This window comes from Silurus meridionalis, chromosome 10 (assembly GCF_014805685.1).
Source record: "Silurus meridionalis isolate SWU-2019-XX chromosome 10, ASM1480568v1, whole genome shotgun sequence".
Classification (NCBI taxonomy): Eukaryota; Metazoa; Chordata; class Actinopteri; order Siluriformes; family Siluridae; genus Silurus; species Silurus meridionalis.
The window spans coordinates 15,829,613-15,850,902 of NC_060893.1; the positions used below are offsets into that span (position 1 = coordinate 15,829,613).

Below are 21,290 nucleotides of genomic sequence, written 5' to 3' on the forward strand. Positions count from 1 at the left end.
TTACAAATTAAGAATCAAGGCAAAATTGAAATGAAGATTTTAAAAGACTTCTAACACACCTATTATATGTTTATCAAACCTATAAACTGTAATCTCAAGATTCGAATGCGATTTCTTTAACATTTCGCCCCGTCTCTAGAGTGAGTTTAAAAGTTCTGGTCGTCTAAAAATCTCGAGTTGACGATATGGATTTATTTTATAGATCTGCTTACTGTAATTTTTGCTTGACTTTTAAAACATTTATACTACAAATGACATTTTAAATGAGCTCTGATGGAAAATAAATAAATAGACATCATCCAGACATCTTTATTGCATGTTGTTAATGACATTAATACAAAAGGACAAGAGAATTGATTAACAGAGTCAGCGTAAAAATACACCAAATACAAGCATATAGACAGAAATACAAAAAATACACATAATGCTCAGTTAGTTCGTTATCTTTTTCAAAAGACGACCAAGCAAATCTATACATCATGTTCATACACAGGTACCATATGGTCTCCCTCTTCCCTTCATGAGAAAGTGAAGTCAGCCTTTGGCCACACACACATCTGCAGAGAGATATACGAGGACATGATTAACTGCCATTTCAAACCGGGTATTATTATTAGCCTAAAGTAAGCGATGAGATTGCATGCTTACCTGATGGGCACTGGAATGAAAAATTATCCCCAGTGATTATAGAGGTACCATATGGTGTCATTCTTGAGCATCGGCCCAAGCAGCGGGTTCAGCTGGGCCAGAATAGCAATCAGCCAGCTAAACAATGAGCAAGCATAAGATTCCAACAAATACATCAGTTAATATTGCAAGCATCCTGTGTGCTATTAGACTCGCACAAAGCACACACCTCCGAGAAGTGCGTGTAAACGTGTCTGCTGATGAATTGTGTTAATCTGGAAAAAACCCACTGATGAGAAACCGGGGTGTATGAGTGTATGTATTGCTCCAGAGTGGTTACTATAATTATATACATTTCTCTTCAGCTAACTAAGTATTATTTATTAGAAAAACAGAAGCTCTAAATTGTTTGTCTCAACGCATTACACTGATCGCTTAACGCATTTCTAAGCATCTAAGCTCAGGCAAAGTGACACCACACACTAACTATATAAGATTTCACTGATGATACTTTAAACCTTAAATCCCTATTAAAATGTACTATTGGTAGCTGGTGAGTCTTTATTTCTACTCAAAAATGTCAAATGGCATTTTTTAAATTATTATTATTTTAAAACGTGTCCGATCATAAATTATCACGTCCACTTAAAAAAAAACTGCTATTCAAAATAATTATTGGTATTAACAATACGTTTTATATCATCGGAAATATTTCCTTGTTTGTTGCAGATTATTTCAATGATGTGCTTGATGATTTGTGCAGTTCTTATCATCATCATCATCATCATCCTTTGGTGGTGAAGAGTCAGTTCTCTGTAAAAAGCGGTATTGACCTGCCTTTGTTTTTCTGTGTAATCAATACTAATGGAAAGGACATTACCCAAAGGCTATGTCTGACTTTAAGCCAAGCATGAACCTAAAGTATAAGGACTGGAATAATAATGTTAAAAAAAACAGCAACGTTTCCTAAAGTGAAAAGTGAAAGTGGTGAAAATTATGTAGTTATCACAGAATTATTTTCCCTTGATGTTCACATCCCACACAGATCTTACTGAAGACTCACTGTTGTTAGTATTATTGATACTCACAAGAGGTAGCAGCACACTGCAGTTAGCACCAGCATGACCACAATAACCCTGTGGTGCAAAAAAATGGAAATGTCATTAAACCAGCATATATGTAAGAAATAGATTACTTTACTAGAAAATTATACTGAAGCTGACTTCTCAGGTCATTTGACTGTCACGTGACTCCTGGTGCATGACTGGTGCTTTATAAGGAAGTAAACTTGATGATTAATCTTTCCCTACAGTCAATTTCCACTTTTCTTTTAACATTGGCCCTCAGCATGCATTAATAATGTAAAAGGATTAGTTTATTATAATGAGCACAAACCGAATTTCCTGCCATAATTACACATTATTGATTTGCTATCCCTCTTAATTATGACCCAAGCAGGCGGAATGAGTAAAAAGCGTCACGTGACTGACACATCCTAGAGCTAACTTTACTGTTAAGAGTTCAAGTTAAGCGAGTAAACAAAGTGTCAAATATTTTATACACGTTCAGATATTATTAAGTGCCTATAATTCGACATACGTGACACATGTTAAATAAAATAGTCACTTATGTATAACTTCCTGTTCTTGTTCCAGGCCAGTTCTCACCCCCGATTCGGTCCTTTAGGAATAAAAAACGGCAGAACTCCTCCAATAATTCCCCAAAACACCGTCATTACGCTGATTGAGATTACGAAACTCATTTCCAGCGACGTCTCCTTTTAAAACACAGCTATAATACAGTAGTTTTAATGCAAGTAAGAAGCTGGAGAAGATTTCACCAACTTCTACAAGCTTCACTCCAGCGCTGAAGGACTGACGATCACGTGACTGTGGTAGGCGGAGCTAGTTTCACACTGCATTAACTGCACGGCTCTTTTTAAAAATCCACTTTATATTTAATCGCACTGTTTTATGGTTACCTCAACATAAGTAACCAAAAAAAACTATATCCTACATTTATGTTTTCCACTAGTGATAAGTTGTTAGAGGAGGGGTCGGCTTTTTGAGGGATGTGTCATTCTTAGGAGTCGGCTCTTTATGTTGTGTTCTTCCGACTATTCGACTCTTTGGGGAAAAACGTCACTCATAGGTGTCAACTCTTGAATGACGATTCGTTCCGGGAAGTCGACTCTGAGTGATGTGGCGTTTTGAGGAGTCGACTCTTTAAGAGATGTGTCATTTTGTGGAGTCGACTCTTTAAGAGATGTCATTTTATGGAGTTAGCTTTTTGAGTGATGCGTCATTTTGATTCGACTCTGAGTGATGTGTCGTTCCGAACATTCGACTCTGAATGATGTGTTGTTAGCAAGGAGTCGACTCTCCTAGTATGTTAGTGAGCCATTTATGGTTTTTTTAGGTTTTCTGCAATTGACAGTGGTGGACGGTAACAAAGTACATGTAATTAGTCACTGTACTTAAATAGCTTTTTCGTGCATCTGTACTTTAAAGTATTTCCATTTGAGAACTTTTCTTCACTACATTTCAGTCAAAAACCTCACTTTTTACTCAAATACATTTTGCAAAATCAGTCATTCCTTTTTATAAGTGGATTAAAAACGTAACCTGTCAAGCACGGAGCGAACCACCAAATAGGGTAGAGCATGTTCAGAACATTTAAATGGCGCTTAATGATATTTACTTATCACAAACATACAGTTCAGGATCAGTTTAACAGCAAACAGAACATCTTAAGTAATAAACAATGAAAACTCTTAACTGTTTAATATCATACTAATTATAGTTTGGTGTTTTAAGGATAATAGTCTTTTCAGATTAAGAGAGTTGATTACACAAGAGTCTCTAGACAAAAATGATAACATTTGAATGAAACATTATAGCCACAATAAATCATAGTATACTTTGAATACTCAAATTTGTTTAAGGCAAATACATTTGTACTTTCAAGTGAAAGTTTAAAGGGAGCACACTTTTACTTGAGTAAAATTTTACTGAGTGCATCTCTACTTTAACTCAACTACATGGTTTGTGCACTTCAGCTTCCACTGGTAACTGAATTAAAATATGACTACTGAAACCACTTAACGCTTGAGTGGCCCATTAGAGTGAATATGGACCACCCACCAAAAAACAAAAACAAAAAAATAACAAAAGACCCAACACAATGTAATCATTTTTTTCCCTCAGAATTTTATTGTTAGCAAAAAGGTAATGTTCACTCTTGCATTTTCTCAATGGTCTCCTCCTTGTATTTGCCCTTCTCCTTGCCTTCTTGCCGTGACTTGGCTTTGCGCTCCAGGATCTTCTTGCGATCCTTGTCGAGCTTTAGCCGGGTAATCACAACCTGATCAAAAAATAAATAAAATTGAGACTTTCACTAAATAAAGAAACAAGCAATCAATCCAAGATTAGAGATAAATGTTTAACCAAATTAGTAAATCCAGTACATATACATACAAAAGTACATATATTCAGGCATATTATAATGCATGACAGTGTACACCCCATTGTAATAGGGGAAACAAGGTTTCTATAGAACACTACAGGATTGACAGCAATTCAACAGGTAAATGTTTCCCACAACCTTTAGAATTAAAAATAAATGCAACTCTGCTGTCTGTAAATTAACTGCTGTAGTACATGAAAACAGCTAACATGTGTGACTAACAGCTTTGGTTGTACTTTATTATATAATTCTATATACAACATAATATCTAGAGCTTCACTTCATAGTTTTAGTTAAGTTGCTAGACAATCATACAATTTATCAACCCCATATTATTCACCACACATCAGAAATAAGCACGTTATAAAGCACTGAACATTGTGCATTTTAAGCACACACATGCAGCCCATCCTCTCTTTTGTTGAAAACTTGCAACAGGTTGCAATTATAATACCTTTAAAATTTTCCAAAAAATTGAAAATTCCAAAAGTAAAATGAATTAAGCAGAGAGGTACACAAATTGCTGCATTAGATATTTAACAATCGTGTAACAGAATTAATGTGTTCTCAGTATTTGCCATTGGACATCTGATCAGAAGGTTGCTATTTCAAATCCCAGCACAGCCAAACTGCCACTGCTAAGCCCTTGAGCAAGGCCCTTCTCTCTGCAACTACTTAGTTGTATATATGAGAAACGTAAGTCACTTTGGATAAGGAAAGGGCAATCTTCAAATAGATTTTAATCCAACTTTTCTGTAAAGCATTTTTGTAACAATTTTGATTCAATTGTACAATTTAAAACAATGAGTCAGCTTGGAGTTACATTTATGGCATTTGGCAGATGCTTTTGTCCAAAATTATCACATTTACATAATTTTGCATTTAAAAGGCTTTGCTCATCCACCCAGCAGTGTCAGTTTAGTGGTCCTGGGCTTTTCGAACGATTTTTAAACTGTCTTGACCTCCAACCTACCAGTTCTTAAAAATCAGTATCTGACATTAAAGGTTGGGATTCAGAATAAATCTGTATTCTCACAAAACACTTCCAGATCACAAAAAAATTCATTTACTATTACACAAACACTAAAATAAAAAAATAAATAAATAAATTAGTCTGATGCGGTGTCAAGAGCTCACCTGGCCTCCTTACCTAAAGCAAAAATACCTACTGGTATTTACATTACCTACTGGACTACATAGACATGGTCAAGGCATCTTTTACTCCAAGCTGCTTTGTGCACATTGTATTTTGGTTGTATCTTTTAATAACAAAGTTTGTAGTTAAATGAGTCTCTGTTTATATAAAAAAAATAATCTGATTGTTCCAACACACGCAATATGAAAATTAACTCATAACATCAACTTGTCCTGTTCTGTTGTACCGCATCTACGCAAAATAACTGCCGCCTTTCCACAGCATCACATTTTCCTAAATTTGATCTTAAAACATGATCTGTTCTGTTACTTCCAGAGTACAAGTGCAGAGACAATAAAAGGCAGTTTTGTTTAATAACCAGGACTTGGACTGAAATGTGTTAACACTGTTGAATGCCAGAGAGATTATATATACTTCTGGAATACATTTATGTGCACAAAAACTATCCACATATCAAATATAACATTCAATGTGCATAAAAGAGTGAAGTGCAAACATCCTTTAGGTCTATAAAGATAAAACTCTACGGTGAATGAGAATGCTTGGGTCCCCTACTTTGCTTGGGTGGATGCCCACGTGGACAGTGGTTCCGTTGGCCTTCTCGCGCTGCACACGTTCAATGTAGATGACGTATTTCTTTCTGTACACCTGGACAACTTTGCCAATCTGCTGGCCTTTGTAGTGTCCCCGGACCACCTGTTCATTTAAAAACAAAATAAAAAAAAACCCAGGTAGGTTAAACATACACATCTGTCTGTTAGACAATACCCACTTCAGCACATTGTATTTGTTTGTACATTACCATGTTGTGCCAAATAGATGCAGACCACAAGTTTTTAGATGAATGAAAAACTCAATAGCCAAAAATATAAAACCTTTGCTTTGCATGAGAACAACACTTACATCGTACAAACAGTAACATTCAGTGTCCATATCAATGTTTAATACATCAGTTACACAAGTGCTGCCCGACACTGTACTATATCAAAAACATTAGGTTAGACAGAAAATCACTAAAAGAAGTTCGGCATGTGACGTGCATTTAATGGCCTGGGTGATGGACCTGACTTTAACCTGATTTTAGACTGTAGGCTGGAGTTTGTTGCACAAGATGGTCAGAACAAAATCTACACAATTTCAGTTGCTTACAGCAATCAGAGAAACAGAAACTAGTGATAATCGAGAATTAACCAAAACCTTGGTATTTGGACTGTCAAAAAATAAGACAATCTATAACACCTAATGCTTACAACTATTTGCATACAAACAACTGAAATGTAGTTATAACGCACTTTACTTTTTTTTTATTTCAACTAGCTCAATAAACTCTAAATTAAATGCCAACAAGAAAGATGTGTGTGCAAACATACATATATTATTCAATAGACAAAACTTTAGACAGTGACATTCTGATCATGTTGATGGCCTTACCTGGACCTCATCGTCCTTCCGGATGGGCATGGACCTTACGTTGTATTTCTGGCGGAGCTCTTTGGACAGAGGAGAGGACATTATCTTCCTGCGAATGTGCGACGGGGCATTGAAGTGCCTCTTGCGGTTCTTACGCCGGGAGGAGGTCACGAACGGATTGATCTTCATGATGGCTGTGGACAGGAGAAAAAGATGACAAGTCAGCCACCAAACAGGGAGTACAACAGGAGCAAAAAAAAAAAAAAAAGAGGCTGTTTGATAACATACAGTATAACATACATATTACACACTAACCAGTGATCAAACTGTAACAGGTATTTATGGACCAGGGTTTGAAAGGTAACACCACACACACTGAAGCACATACAAACTTTATAACCACTTGAGTTGGTACATTAAACAGACTCTCAATAGCCACAGCTCTTAAATCTGAAATAAACACAGGAATGGCGGCAGCACCGACAAAATCAAAGTGTCTTACTGTACCAGAGACCCCCTGACTACCTTCCCATACAAGCACATTCAACTGCCAGACCATGAAAACGTGAAGTCGCCAGCTGAACGAAGCGCCACAAAAGCAAAGCAAAACAAATTATTAAAGTTTATTTCCCCCCTCTAACCTTCACACTATAAATATAACCACTGTGTTCTCTTAAAAATCACAGAGTCCAGACATTTCTTGAACACACAGAGCGGTGTGTGAACGCTAGATAGCAGTATGCTAGCTCGGCCTTTCGGTGTATAAACTGGGGGTTTGTAGTGACTTTATTCACAAATATCACCGTCATCCGGATATTTATAACCTTGTATATTACCGAATGGGGATTAGGACCTTATTTACACTAGAGTATCGCGGATGGACGAAGATTTAACTTATAGAGATTTGCCAACATCGCTTACCCTACCGAGTATTCCGCTATGGCCGCCGGAAAAGAGGCTGCAAAACTACTTCCGCCCGAATTAGTCGTACCGCAAATCTCGCGAGAACTAACGGGATTTGAAAGTGCGCGCTCCTTCGTGGTGGCTGTGAATAGGACTAGTGTGGATTTAATATTAATGGAATTAATTTATATTAAATATTAAAATTGTTTTAAAATTTTATAATTGTGTTAAGTAAAACATCATTTGAAGCATTATATTACAGATTATGTAATTTTATGTGATTTAATGTATTTTAATTAAATCCTGACACCTGTAAACTATTCATTTAAAAATATCTAATCAGATAATCATGCAGCTGCAGTACAGTCCATAAAGCTATATAGACACGGTCCAAAATAAAGACAAATACTGATATCAGTGATTGTGGTGACAGATGGGCTGAACAGTTGGAAAATATCACCTGGTCTGATGATTCTTTACGAACTGCTAAAACACATGGAGGAAAGAGTCATAATTTGGATTAAAATAAATAAATAAATAAATAAATAAATAAATAAATAAATAAATAAAACAGCATGATTTCATGGACCCAACCTGTCTTTTGTCAACTCCACTTCGGTCATGCTGGAATGGCACAGCCTATTTGACAGTTGTTGCTGACCATAAGCATTGCTTCATGGGCACAATCTACTCATGGCTTCTTTTAGAATGTTACTGTAAAAAAATTTTTTTTTTTTTCATTTAGGTATTTCAGTAAATCCAACTAGAACACAGTTTCGTATATAGCAGAATCAGAAATACAACCTGGACAATAAAGAAAAAAATAATAATGAAATGACATTACCTATCAAAATCATAATACTAGATATAATATTATTATTATTATATAGCATTAGATAAAGACACTTTCTCCAAGGATAAACATTTAAAGAGAAAATATACTAAGCTGGTGTATATTTTGTAATACACGAAATATACAAGATGCAAGATGTGCAAGAAATTGCTCTTAAAAATACAGCATAGAGGGGTTATTATTGACTAAATCGAGGCTAATGTGATAGCTATTTCAGTAGTAAAAAGTATTCCGGTCTTAAAATTTACATTTACTTGAGCAGACAATACAGCTTTTGATGAATTTTTAAAGTTTTTCTTCTTCTAAGTGCATCCTTTTCTTTTGCCTGCCCTCATAAATCATGTGAAATACAAAAAGGTTGCCTTTCACAAATCAGACCGGTGAATGAAATAATGTTGCCTTTCATAAATCTAAATTTAGGAATCCACTTCTACTATTATTGTAGAAATATGAGACACTTAAAACAATTGAACACGTGAAGGGAACGGATGTGTGTACTTAGTTCTAAGTCAATAAAAAAAGAGATTCAGGTGGTGAGAAGATATAAGATGTCTCTTCCTAATGTTTTTGAAAAACCTGTCAAAAGACACTTTGCTCTCAAACCACAGACAGAACAAACCTCAAACATAATGTTCAAACTCAATGAAGAATAGATTAGAAACTGATTCTTTTGTTTTATGAGAAATAAATAAACCTATTGGTTTTCCAGGTGGGTTCCATGTTTGTACATGCAAAAAAAAGGTGTACAGACTATTGTGACTTTGTCTTTGATGACAAAAATACTTGTAGTTAAAAACTTGCCCTACTGAACTAAAAGGACTATTTTTCACTGGGGTTAATCACAGAAATTTTAAATACAGAAACAAAGTAAAAAATTTTAACTATTAGTTATACTATATATATATATATATATATATATATATATATATATATATATATATATATATATATATATATGCAGTCCCCTCTTTATTTTTCTTGAAACTGACAATTGATTAAAATTTGCCTGACATTTACTTCTAGATGTGATAAACAACTTAAAACAGAATACCTTTGGTGGCAAACCACCCAATTTTTAGGTGAGTAAAAGTATTGGTTATATATAATCTAAAAGTAAATAACACTTAATATTAGGTTGTTTTTCCTTGCCTGCAATAATTGCATCAAGCTGGCAACCAACCAAGATAACCAAACTGCTGCATTTTTAATTTGTGATTTCTTAATGCTTGTACTGTTGCTTCTTTTAGTCATTCTTTGTTTTTCTTTATTCTTATCTTCTGGAGGTCAAAGGAGGTGGAAGTTATACTTCAGGAAGTGAAAGGTATACTCAACTGGGTTTGGTGAGTGACTTCTAAAGTCTAAAACCTTCCACGTGTTTTTTTTTATTTTATTTATTTTTTTTATGACAATAAAGTCCTTTGTATAGTCAGTGTGATTTTTGGAGTGAAAAATTAGATTGGATGCATTTGGCTGTAAATTTACAGACAGCGTTTTTTTTCTTCTTCTAAAATTGGCTATGTGATTTGGGGGAAAGAAAGCACACCCTTTTTTAATTCTATGGGTTTTTTTTTAAATATAATTATGACCAAAATAACAATTATATGGTCTTCACAAATGTTTATAATAAATTCACGAAATATACTAAATATCCCAATAAAAAAATAAGATTGTAGGCATTTGTTTAACCAACAAATGTTAACCAACATTTAGAAAACAGTGTGGTAATAAGACTATAATCTTAAAGATGTGAATTCATAATTTTACAGTGTGGAGGATTTTTTTTTTTACAGTAAAGAGCCTTCACACAGTTGCCTGTGAGTTTTGCAAATGTTGTAAAGAAGAGTGGCATAATATAGAAAACTACGCAGATGGTGTACAGAAATGGTTGTACATAAATTACAGGGTAAGCTGGAAAACCAGTGTATATGTAATGTTTAAAGTATGTACATATGATGATCCAGTCAGCAAAAAAAAAAAAAAAAGAAAAGAAAAAAAAAGAAGAATGTAGAGGTTTGCATGCTCGATTTCCTCTGTGTAATGAGGCATTACATTTCAGTTCTTTCACTTTAACAATGTAATTTTTGACAATGTAATTTATGTTGAAGAATTTTTGTGGTATATTATCATTCTGTAGGTTTGACAATACCCAGCTGAATGCATTGTAAAACCACACTGAGTGAAAGAGAAGGTGAAATTTATAACTTGATTTAAATCATTATTTTATTGTTTACTGTTTAAAAAATTGAATAGAATGTCTTGTTATTTCCTGTTCATTCAAAGGGCAAATATTTTTGCAGCTTCTTAAGCTGCTGCTTTTATGTTTTGAAGCTCCTTTGTGTTGCATTAAATGCCAGCGTACAATTCTATATATTTTTTTTTTCATAAGATCTACCACAGATCCATTGTAATGAATACTATGAACATTATGATTCATATGTAGACTGTTTCATTTTGTTATTTACAAGAGTAAGTAGGCTATATTATATATTGTGTGGGTCAGTTTCTTTTTTTTTTTTTTTTTTTTTTTACAGCTGAGTGTTTAACACACTTAAAACTCAGCTCTTTTGAAGCGGAAGCTTCACTAATGAATTGCCCTAACCTGCCTCAAAAACAGGTGTTCTTTCTTTGGTCATCTGAATAGGATCTATTGAAAAGAAGCACATGCCAATAAAAGAAGATCAAAGACAAAACCATGGATGGCTCATGTCCATAGCGGCAGGCAATGTTCTATGAGAGAGAGTTCCCAGAGTGCATCTATAGACCTTCAAAGTACTGTTTGTTTGCTTTGTGGCAACAGGGCTTAAGAACTTCCTGAAAAAGAAATAAAAGGCGTATTTGAGTAAAAAAGGGGCAAAGCAGACAAGAAGAGCACAATAAGGCACAAAGTAGTGATGATTCAACATATCTTGCCCACTTAGACTGTAAATAATGGCCTTGGTTTGATATATTTAGTCCAAAAACTTGGCAATAAGTAAACATCTTGCCAACTTGTATGAACACGTACAGTTCAGAGCATATTTAGGCTAATGATTATTTTATTGTACTGTAGTGGGAATATTGCTAGTAGTGTGTTTTCATGCAGTGTTGATATTCGTCCCACAATTGTCAGCTTGTAGTTAGTGGAGCAGCATATTGATCAATTTAGGCATAAAGATCATATAGTCTAAAATCTGTTTAAACATCTGTCTTGTTCTGTATTGTGTTCATTTCCTCATTTTTACAGCAGTAGTGTTGTGTACACGCAACTGACCGCAATGACACTCCTTTGGCTCCACCTTCAGCTGCCCTGGACAGGTGTGTCCTCATCTGTGACAAAAACAACAACTGGTATGTAGTGACACGCATGCTGATTGCGCCAAAAGGTGTTTAATACAAGGTTGAACACGTGCGTCAAATGTGATCGCAGCAACCTGAGAGGAAACCATGAGTCGATTTTGGAACGAGGTGAGTCGCTTCAATCTTTGAACATCTCTGATATGGATTATTTTCTACTCATGTGAAGAAAAAAAAAAACCTATAACACGATCTAACTGGATGTGATCCTCTGTCTCTCCCACACAAACAGCTGTTGATGGTGCTGATGCTGACGGATATTTTGATCGTCGCGTTGGCGCGCAAAGAAGGCAAAGCGCGGAGGCGCAAAGTGGAGGGTGGGCAGGACACGCAGCCGCAGCGCAGCAATTCCACGTCTTTCCAGATTCCCATCGACCCCATACTCACCGGAGACCACACAGCCGGAGCCGGAGAACGCGAGATGGACTTCGACAAGGCTATAGATGACATGGTGTCTCAGGTGAGGAACAATCCGGCTCTGTCCAAAAGCAAGTGCGTGGTGGACCGCCACCTGTGGATGTCCAACAGCCGAAGCCTCTCCCCGTGGTCTTACAGGTGAGTGGAGCATCTGCGTCTTTTCTTTCCAGTTTCTTTTTTCCCCTTTGCATTCCAGGATCAAACGTTTCACACTGCAACACAGGGATATTTGGGAATAGAGATATTTCTGTCTTGAACTCTTTTTAGTAAAATGTACAGATGCGTGAAACGATTTGACCTATTTGATCTATCTATCTATCTATCTATCTATCTATCTATCTATCTATCTATCTATCTATCTATCTATCTATCTATCTATCTATCTATCTATCTGTGATGCTACAACTCTTTTGCCCTGTTTTGGATTCCATGATACTTTAAACTTTGACTAAATTTTTTTACTTTCTTTTTTTCTTTTTTTTTCTAGTGTGTACATTTAGTTTATATTTTTACATAGAAAAGTTGCACGTGTAGCGTGGCTTTAAAACCTGACTTTAAATGTTCAATGATGTACCTTTTGTGTACATTACATTTACGACCCCACGTGCAAGATGCATACAAAAGAAAAAAAAGGATAAAGGTGTATCAGCTACCGACAATGAAAGGTACTTCACTTAACCCCCCCCCCCCCCCTTTTTTTTTTAGGTTGTGGTGTAGCAATGGTTCACAACCTTTTTTTTTTTTTTTTAGGAGACCCCTATCTTAACAACGGAAAAAAAAAATAATAAGAAAACACTAGCAGACACATTTTATTTAATGTTACAGTCAGTTGTAATTCATAAAGGAAAATTCCCAAACAGCTTCCACTTATTTCCTAAACCTGATGAACAAATAACACTGCACATTTTAATTCATTATTTTATAAATATCAAACAAATCTAACAATTTCACTTAAAATCTAATATAAACTAATTAAAGAACTCAAGAGCGCCCTATAGGCGACCCCCCGAACATATTTAGCGCCCCCTAGTGGTTGGGAAATGTAAAATCCGGGTACATGAAAAGTGATGCAGCATAGGATATGTAAATGTAGTTTATTTTTTATTCGGCAGTGTCAAACTATCCCACATCCTGTATTACACTGTATCAGCATCAGTGAACAATGTAATAAGTGTGGTTATTTGTACACCCCACCCTGCCCTCTACTGCAACAGGATCAACCATGACGAGAACCGCAGGCCCGTCGACATCCCGGAGGCCAAGTGCGCATGCGCGGGGTGCATAAACCCGTTCACCATGCAGGAGGACCGTTCAATGACCAGCGTGCTCATCTACGCCAAGATCCCGGTGCGGCGGCTGCAGTGTCCCAGCAAGAAGAAGAAGAAGTGCGTGCCACGTTACCGCACCGTGGTGGAGAGCATCGCCGTGGGCTGCACGTGCATAGCGGGCTGAGAGCCAAACTCACCTTCATGAACTCTCAATCTGATCACGTGATTTTATTATTATGGTTATGATTATGATTATGATTATTATTATCATCACTCCTGTCTATGCGCATGCTCAAAGTCAAGTTTCTGAACCAAACCTAAAGAGAAACACGGTGTCTCTTACTGCATCAGAGCAAACATTCATCTGTCCAGTTTATTACAATTGAGTATTGTTGTTATTGTTGTTGTTTATTCTCCTTATATTGGTTATAACAGCCTTATTTTTTTAGCCATAATTATTCAGCAGCTTTATGCTACATGTTATGCAGTTAAACCTTAAGTCATTTGTCTCCATTCCATTCCAGTGACTTAGTGAGGCAACATGAAAACTACTTTATTTCCTATTTGTTCTCCTTCAGGCCACAAGGTCAAATATGGCTGTATTGTATTTCTTTCCTATATTCAATGCATAGAGAGCTATTTAGTATTTTTTTAATGGTATCACATGTAAGCATACTGTATGGGGAACCAGGATTTGCATAGTTGTGATTACACCTTGCTGCTTTTTTTTTATTATACTGTTCCTAAGATTTGCTTCAGAGTTTAATCTTAAAACATTATGCTTTGTAAATGCCTCGTGAGCTCAAAGCTTTTATTTAGCTTCTCTTGTAAAAGAAAATAATGCATGCATGTATTTACTGACAGTGTGTAGGATTAGATATGCTAAATGGATGATTTACTCCAATACATGAATCAATAAAAAATTTTTTTAATTATGTATAATGGGTTATTTTATTTGGTGATATACACAGTGTTCTAACGTATTCATTTGTTAATTGTCAAATATTAGTGAATAAGTGACAGTGAATAAGTATTAACACTGATTATTTATATTCTGTAGATGAAAACTGCTGTATTAATCAATTACACTGAGGGTTTGATATCAAAACATTTAAGCTCTTGATTATGTGCTGTCTTTTGACAAAACATTTAAAGTGAAAAATACATTGAAATAGGTCAAAATCTCCCTAACCTGATTATCACACTGAAGAGTTCCCAAAAGTGCCGTAATACATAGATGATCTCAGTGCACCCCCACTCTCTACCAGTTAAGATGTGAAACTGGGTCCTGACTACGACACTCTAAAATAACTACATAACTTAACTACATACAAACATAACTACATACATGCTCTCCATAACTACTATAACTTCTTAAAGACCTCACACTGATTATGGATCAACTCAATATCAAACAAAGGCTTGACTTAAATATCATTTGAAACAATTACAGATCGTCTAAATTGGACAATAAATATATCAGAATCAAATACCAAGTCACATATTTTGGAGAAAAACTGAACACATTTTAGCTACTAATATTTTCAACTGTTAGATAAAAGCCTTAATTAAAGACCAGCGTCAGTACCACCAAAGTCCACTGGAGGGCACGCACGTTAAATAAACGCCTCATCAACGTCTCATCTGTTGCATGCTGCTGTGCGCATATGAACAAAAGTATACAAAATAAAGGAAAACAAACAAAAAAAAAATACAGAAAATAATTAATAAGTTAAATTGAATTAAAATAAAATTACTTTAAAATTAAGATTAATGAATGAAATAGAAAATAAATAAATACAGAGATTATATAAAGTATATAAATCAACAAATAAATTATATATATAACTATAACTACCAATAAGTAGAAATGAGAAAAAAAAAAAGTAGTAAGAAAAACAATTTTCCAAGCTTTCTTTACTTATCTTTTAAAACTTCTTTAGTTTGTATTTGTTTTATTTCTTTTTTTTCAGGTATGGACTTGCATAAAACATCACTTTTTAAAATATAAAAAAAGGAACATTTTCTTACAGTTCTCACAGACCCACGTTTGTTCATAACACCATATGACCACTAGAAGGCAGTCTCTCTGTGGAGATGAATTACTTCAGTCCACATGCACATAACACTAAATTGTCTGTGAAAGCACAGGCGACGTTTTTTTATTATTACAAATATCTCTCAACAATGCATGCAGAATACTCACAACACATACTATGGCAAATACTATGATGTATGGTTGATCGTATTTGATCATTCTGATAAGAGTAAACATTTCAAGAAATTAATCAACAACTGAAAAGCAGCTGGTCCAAGCAAAGTGTTTTTTTTTTTATCCACAGTGCTACGTTTTAAAAGGCATCCAGGAGTATTGAGTGATTGTCTTGAGTAAACCACAACAAATGCCTTACTTCATTCATTACATTAATATTAATAATTCCTCAGTCATTTTTAAGTTGTACTGGGAATGCATTACAGGCTTAGAAAAAAGGTTCCTCTGAGTCTTTTAAGAGTTTAAAGGATAATTCTTATCCTAAACAGGCCATGCCTCAAACCATTTTTAAAAGGGAAGCATTGTTGTAGGTTTCCACACAGAACATTTAGGGTTCTGTAAATGGACAGCAGAAGAAACGTTTTCTAAGAGTGTAGGGCCTTACAAATACCTTACTAGAGAAAATAAAATTGAGAGGTAGAGAATGTAATAATGATACCAAAGATTCCAAAAAATTTTCAGAAGGATATAAAGGAAATCACATTCTTTACATGTATAACTTTCATATCCGATTGGACATAATCTTTGTGTTCAGTTTCTTGAAAAATGACCTCATTTTGTCCAACTTCTTATTCTTGTCATTCCTCCTTCTGTGATAAACCTGGTGCCAGCTGTCAGCTTCCTTGTCCCCAGCCCAAGGCCTCCACGCCCCTCCATTCAGACTCGGATCTGCCCTTGGATCCTCAGCAGGGTAGCGCACTGGCACAGCTGTGCGATTATAAAACGCTATCCTGGCCAGCAGCTGCTTTACCACATCAGGCCTCTGTTCAGTCATGTCGTAGCGCTCGTATGGATCTGCTGTGATGTTGAACAGCCATAGTGATTTGCGGGCTTCGGCATGACGCTCAAGATCCCACCACCCTCCCGGGAAGTTTCCTAGCACCTGTGGTGGTGTCCAGTCTCCATAACCCGGCTCTCCTGTCAGCAGCTTCCAGTCTCCCATTCGTACTGCTGCCTGTACAGCAGTATTCCAGATTCCGTACCCGGCCCGGAGTGAGCCATGGCGTGAAGTCACATACAGTGGGTCAATGTTGTGGAGGATTTCAAAGCGTGGGGATTCCTTTCCCTCGCTGATTGTTTCCCACATGTCATACCCATCTAGCCCATGCATCTGGGATACATTCCCCCCTGCCAGGTGCATAAGTGTTGGGTACCAATCAGTGATGTGAACCAGTGCCTTACTGACTTTCCTCCGCCGCCGGAGAAGTGGGCTGTGGACAAATCCCACAGCACGTAAGCCACCTTCCCAATATGTCCCTTTCCGGCCCCTAAGTGGCCAGTTACTTCCTCCAAATAAAGGCTGGCCCCCATTATCTGTAGAAAAAATAATCACACTGTTGCGGTAATACCCATATTTCCGGAGCGCATATGTCACATTGTGTACTGCCTCGTCCACGGAAGAAACCATGGCTGCATATTTGCGCCGATGAACATTTCCCATTCCACGATAGGGATAGATATACTCCTTAGGACACTGTAAGGGAGTATGAACAGCTTGGAAGGACAAGAAAATAAACAGAGGCTTTCCTAATGGATCGTGCGATGCCAAAATCTTACGCACTCTGCGTGTGTATAGATGTGTTGAGTATTTTCCCCGATATCCCCATGCCACAGTTTCGCCTTCATGGAGATCAAAGCCACACCTCCCTGGACCATCACAGGAGTCGTACGTGTAGTAGTCCACACTGCCTGTCAGTGAGCCAAAGTAGGTGTGAAAGCCCCGACGAGTGGGAAGACAGTCACGCTTGTAGAAGCCCAGATGCCATTTTCCCACCATGTGTGTGGAGTAGCCAGCTTCCTGAAGACGTTGTGGCAGGGTGACCATGTCAAAAGGCAGACAGTTGGGTTGTCGTGACCTGATGATTGAATGCTGAAGACCTGTGTGGATCTGATACCTGATGAGAGAAAGAATGAGATGTTTTGAAAGTGAGTTGAATTTGAGTATGTAGGAGTAGATTTAGCTATGCAAACTTTCGCCTGCCATCCATGGTCATCAAGTTTCGATTTCCAAAATCCTGTCCATTGTTAAAAGCCTTATATAAATTGTATTGAGAATCGTTGGGGAAATGTCTGACCATCTTCATTGTCTAATTGATCAATCAAATTATTTACAAATCATAACACCAACTGGTACAACTTGTGCTTTATTGTGTGTCTTGTCTCCATCAGGACTTCTATAAACACTGTAGATGTTCAACAATACTAGGGATAGTTGTCAGGTTATGCATGAATCTATCAGGGCAATTACTAATTCAATCATCTTGAGTAGCTGCGTTATCCAGGTCTGGGTGGCAGAGGACCTGTCGCTTATCCTGGGAACTCTGGATCATCTATCTGCCAATTTTGCAAAGCTAATATGCCCCAGCATGTTTTTTGGATGGTGAAATGATCTCACAGAACCCAAACAAAACCCACATGAATGCAGGAATGACACAGGCAGTAACCTGAGCTCAGGAACCAAGGACCCCTCTACCTGGCAAGACACCATGGCGCTCAGTGCAATTATGATATAATAGCCAAGAAAATCCCGATGTGGTGATTGAACACTGTATGTGCTAATTGAACAATATGCATTCTTGACTTTGGCTTTGATTCGTTTTGTAAAAATCTTCAGGATCATCAGAATAATCATATTCACACTATTCAACAGAATTTCGGAGTTTTCTTTAATCTTGGACATTTGAACATTTCTAGAAGTAATGACAAAAGACTACATTAGTTTAGAAGTTTTGTGAAATGCCTTCATGACTAAACCACACATCTGGCTGTTTTGACTTGGGCTGCTACTGATGCCTTTTAATTAAATCATTATAAGGACACAAAAAAGTCTGAAGCCCTATTTGCCATGACAACCTGTGCAGGTGGCAAACAAAATACACTTGATAACGCCTACACTCTCAAGCGTGCTGAACTGTGTTCCTGGTCACTGGTATCCTCACAGGTATTTGGACCTTTAATGTAAATATGCTATAGTGTACCTTTATGGATTTCCTTTCAAGTGAAAGGTATTTGGTTCAGCCAACATCTTAAATCTTTTTTTTTACCAGTACATTATATCCACGTTTCCAAATGAAAGACACAAATTACAAATACGATACAAAAAAATTTTCCACTTCAGCAAAAATGGAAGGTATGGTGTGTTTGCTACCCTTTTTATACAAGCAGGTGAGAGGTGACGTAGCAGTTTGGGTTGCAGAATGCAGAAGTTTGCATACCCCATAGGGAAAATGCTAAATTGATTCACAAGAAAAACCCAAGAAAAAGAAGACAAAGCATTTAAAAAAAAAATGTTTAGTATATGTGAAAAACCCAACACACCAAATGCTGATTCTTTGTCTTGATCAGATATATAATTTTTCCCAAGGGTGTGCAAACTTTTGCATTCTGCTGTAGATAATCTCCAGATCTTCATCGTTAGCTTTACCTGCCGGTGAGGAACTGGCTACGAGACGGTGTGCAGATCGGCTGCACGTAGTAATTCTCCAGTTTCACTCCATCCGCCGCCAGTTTATCCAGCGTGGGTGTGCGCATGTCAGGGTTGTGGTAGCCGATATCGTTGAAACCCAGGTCGTCTGTCATGATGAAAATGATGTGCGGTGGTCTGCGGGGGTTCGGTGCCCCGGGATCATTTTCCACCTGGTTCTGGTTCGACCAGTCCCAAGCGAGGAAACCAGCACCGAGCATCATGGAGAGCCCCGCCAGGGCCGCCCCCGCCATGGCACCTCTGCAGTGCGCGCTGTCAGCCTCGAAGTGCACAAGCTCGAGAGACCATTCACTCGTTCATCACAGCCTGGGTAACAAAGGCAAGGTTAAAAACAAGCTGCCATTGCGATTTCCATCTCTCACACGAATTGAGGTATACGCTTCAACTTCACATCTGGAGCAGAAAGGCTTGCGTGCGCATGACTCGTCCACCAGGATCCTTAAGTCCTTAAAAACCTCTCGCGTCTCCTTTCCAGTGGTTCAGTGGTCGCTTTAACTCCGCCCGGCAGACTTACATACAGTACATAGGTATAATAAGCTCAGCTGGACTGCTAACATTTTCTGGGTAAAACCAGTTTGAAATGAAATCGATTTCCAACAGGTACCGCCAGCTGGCACTTATTCTCTCCAGTGGGGTTTTCAGACAAGGGGTAGATGAGGCAAGGCAAGAGTGAACTAAGGGGTTGGAAAAAAGAGTGCATTTGCAAAATGAGCACATAATGACATTAGAGCATTGACTGCATACCTCAATCCCCTCCTGAAGTATTGGAATGGCAAAGCTGTGTTTGCTTTTGCAACAATGAAGACAATCGAGTTGGAGACCAAACGATGAATACGAGAATTTCAACTTTAATTTCCTGATATTTACAGTACACCATGATGTGTGAAGCAACTTAGAATATGGCAACTACCGTCTAACAAACAGGAATATGGGAGTGACAGGTGTTTCTTGTGTCTCTTAACTAAAACAAAATTAGTAGCTTAAAATACTCTTGGTTAAAAAATGGGTCTTTGTCTATGACTGTGTTTGTTGTTAAAAGGGATACACCAAAAGAAAATCTCAAAGAGCTGGCCTTCAGAGAAAAGCAAGCAATTTTGAAGCTGATAAAAGAGGCAATGTTGACCAATGCACAAGTATTGGGCAAGACAACAATTTGGTTTGTTCCTGAAAAAAAAAAAAAGAAATTCGTCCAAGTTTGACAAGTTTTCTAAGAAAAACAACAGCAGCTGAAGACAGTATCAATAGGGGTGAATGTATCAGTCCATCGTTTGAAGAAGAATTTGAGAGCAGAAATATAGAGGCACTACCAGGGTTGATCTGGAACAAAAATATCGTCTCTGGCATTTTGGCCCAGAGCTGCCCACTACATATAATCAAAAAATACTACCCATCTTTGCACACCCTTGTATATGTGTAACAATTCCTATTCCATAAAAGCAGTAAAGCCATATAATAATATGTAGGAAAGAGTGTGAGTTGGCACATTAAAAACCTCTAAAAAGTGTAATTTTTTAATACAATAAAGCTACAATCCACACTGATTAATCCTAAAACTAGTTATGAAATCAATCTTGTGTGTGCCTGTGTGCCTGTGTGTGTGTGTGTGTGTGTGTGTGTGTGTGTGTGTGTGTGTGTGTGTGTGTGAGAGAGATGATAAATGTATGTATGTTATTATAAATATTATTTTAAATCTGTTAAATGTTATTTAAAAATAAATGTTTGTTATTTTGACACATTTTGCAGTATCTGTGTGGAGGGCCTGTTACTTTTTTCCTCCCTTGTGCCCTCTGACTATTTTGACAGACGCACACTGACGCTGCACACTCGCACAGAGCTCAAAAGGAGAATTGTTTAAAGATGTGATTGGGTCAGCCCAATGTCGATTTACAAAAGAACAATTGGCTGCTGATTAATTGGCTCATGGACCGGTCTGTCTAAAAAAAAAAACCTGCGATGACATTTTTAACAAATACAATACACCGCCAAAAAGATCCAGTACTATCAATTAATTCAACAGAAAAATAATAGGCTGATAAGAGTTTTATGGGCTGATCAGACAAAAACAGTATGAGACGTATCGGCCTAAAAAGCATGTGGGAAAA

At 37.0% G+C, this 21,290-nt stretch overlaps 4 protein-coding genes across 5 annotated transcripts; 1 reads left to right on the forward strand and 3 right to left on the reverse strand.

Annotated features, from left to right (window-relative positions):
- Nucleotides 1–295: 295 nt before the first annotated feature.
- atp6v0e1 (ATPase H+ transporting V0 subunit e1) lies at nucleotides 296–2,523 on the reverse strand. The gene is made up of 4 exons (XM_046859106.1): nucleotides 2,295–2,523; nucleotides 1,716–1,763; nucleotides 649–765; nucleotides 296–557 (listed from the first exon to the last, which is right to left on the reverse strand). The coding sequence occupies exons 1-3, from the start codon at nucleotides 2,387–2,389 to the stop codon at nucleotides 672–674; spliced, it is 237 nt and encodes a 78-aa protein (XP_046715062.1). The 5' UTR covers nucleotides 2,390–2,523; the 3' UTR covers nucleotides 296–557; nucleotides 649–671.
- A 1,293-nt stretch (nucleotides 2,524–3,816) lies between these two features.
- rpl26 (ribosomal protein L26) lies at nucleotides 3,817–7,691 on the reverse strand. 2 transcript variants are annotated; one of them, XM_046860199.1, is made up of 4 exons: nucleotides 7,585–7,691; nucleotides 6,680–6,852; nucleotides 5,804–5,944; nucleotides 3,817–3,990 (listed from the first exon to the last, which is right to left on the reverse strand). In XM_046860199.1, the coding sequence occupies exons 2-4, from the start codon at nucleotides 6,845–6,847 to the stop codon at nucleotides 3,862–3,864; spliced, it is 438 nt and encodes a 145-aa protein (XP_046716155.1). In that variant the 5' UTR covers nucleotides 6,848–6,852; nucleotides 7,585–7,691; the 3' UTR covers nucleotides 3,817–3,861. The 2 variants fall into 2 exon arrangements, with proteins under 2 accessions (XP_046716155.1, XP_046716154.1); XM_046860198.1 differs by having other exon boundaries at nucleotides 7,580–7,691.
- A 4,018-nt stretch (nucleotides 7,692–11,709) lies between these two features.
- On the forward strand, nucleotides 11,710–14,369 carry LOC124391980 (interleukin-17B-like). The gene is made up of 3 exons (XM_046858656.1): nucleotides 11,710–11,858; nucleotides 11,980–12,302; nucleotides 13,379–14,369. Exons 1-3 carry the CDS (start codon nucleotides 11,838–11,840, stop codon nucleotides 13,614–13,616), a joined length of 582 nt encoding a protein of 193 aa, XP_046714612.1. The 5' UTR covers nucleotides 11,710–11,837; the 3' UTR covers nucleotides 13,617–14,369.
- A 1,113-nt stretch (nucleotides 14,370–15,482) lies between these two features.
- Nucleotides 15,483–19,671, reverse strand: arsia (arylsulfatase family, member Ia). The gene is made up of 2 exons (XM_046858655.1): nucleotides 19,129–19,671; nucleotides 15,483–17,599 (listed from the first exon to the last, which is right to left on the reverse strand). The coding sequence occupies exons 1-2, from the start codon at nucleotides 19,419–19,421 to the stop codon at nucleotides 16,207–16,209; spliced, it is 1,686 nt and encodes a 561-aa protein (XP_046714611.1). The 5' UTR covers nucleotides 19,422–19,671; the 3' UTR covers nucleotides 15,483–16,206.
- Between the last annotated feature and the right edge of the window lie 1,619 nt (nucleotides 19,672–21,290).

Bases quoted from the DNA above. Each gene is read 5' to 3' on its own strand.
- LOC124391980 (XM_046858656.1), top strand. From the start codon at position 11,838: ATGAGTCGATTTTGGAACGAG. The intron at 11,859-11,979 runs GTGAGTCGCTTC...CCACACAAACAG, and splicing joins TGAGTCGATTTTGGAACGAG to CTGTTGATGGTGCTGATGCT. The intron at 12,303-13,378 runs GTGAGTGGAGCA...CTACTGCAACAG, and splicing joins CTCTCCCCGTGGTCTTACAG to GATCAACCATGACGAGAACC.
- arsia (XM_046858655.1), bottom strand. From the start codon at position 19,421: ATGGCGGGGGCGGCCCTGGCGGGGCTCTCCATGATGCTCGGTGCTGGT. The intron at 17,600-19,128 runs GTAAAGCTAACG...TTCTCTCATCAG, and splicing joins AGCCAGTTCCTCACCGGCAG to GTATCAGATCCACACAGGTC.
- atp6v0e1 (XM_046859106.1), bottom strand. From the start codon at position 2,389: ATGAGTTTCGTAATCTCAATCAGCGTAATGACGGTGTTTTGGGGAATT. The intron at 1,764-2,294 runs GTGAGAACTGGC...TTTGCACCACAG, and splicing joins CCTAAAGGACCGAATCGGGG to GGTTATTGTGGTCATGCTGG. The intron at 766-1,715 runs GTGAGTATCAAT...CTCATTGTTTAG, and splicing joins GCAGTGTGCTGCTACCTCTT to CTGGCTGATTGCTATTCTGG.
- rpl26 (XM_046860199.1), bottom strand. From the start codon at position 6,847: ATGAAGATCAATCCGTTCGTGACCTCCTCCCGGCGTAAGAACCGCAAG. The intron at 5,945-6,679 runs GTAAGGCCATCA...TTAAATGAACAG, and splicing joins GGAAGGACGATGAGGTCCAG to GTGGTCCGGGGACACTACAA. The intron at 3,991-5,803 runs GTAGGGGACCCA...TTTTTTGATCAG, and splicing joins TGGGCATCCACCCAAGCAAA to GTTGTGATTACCCGGCTAAA.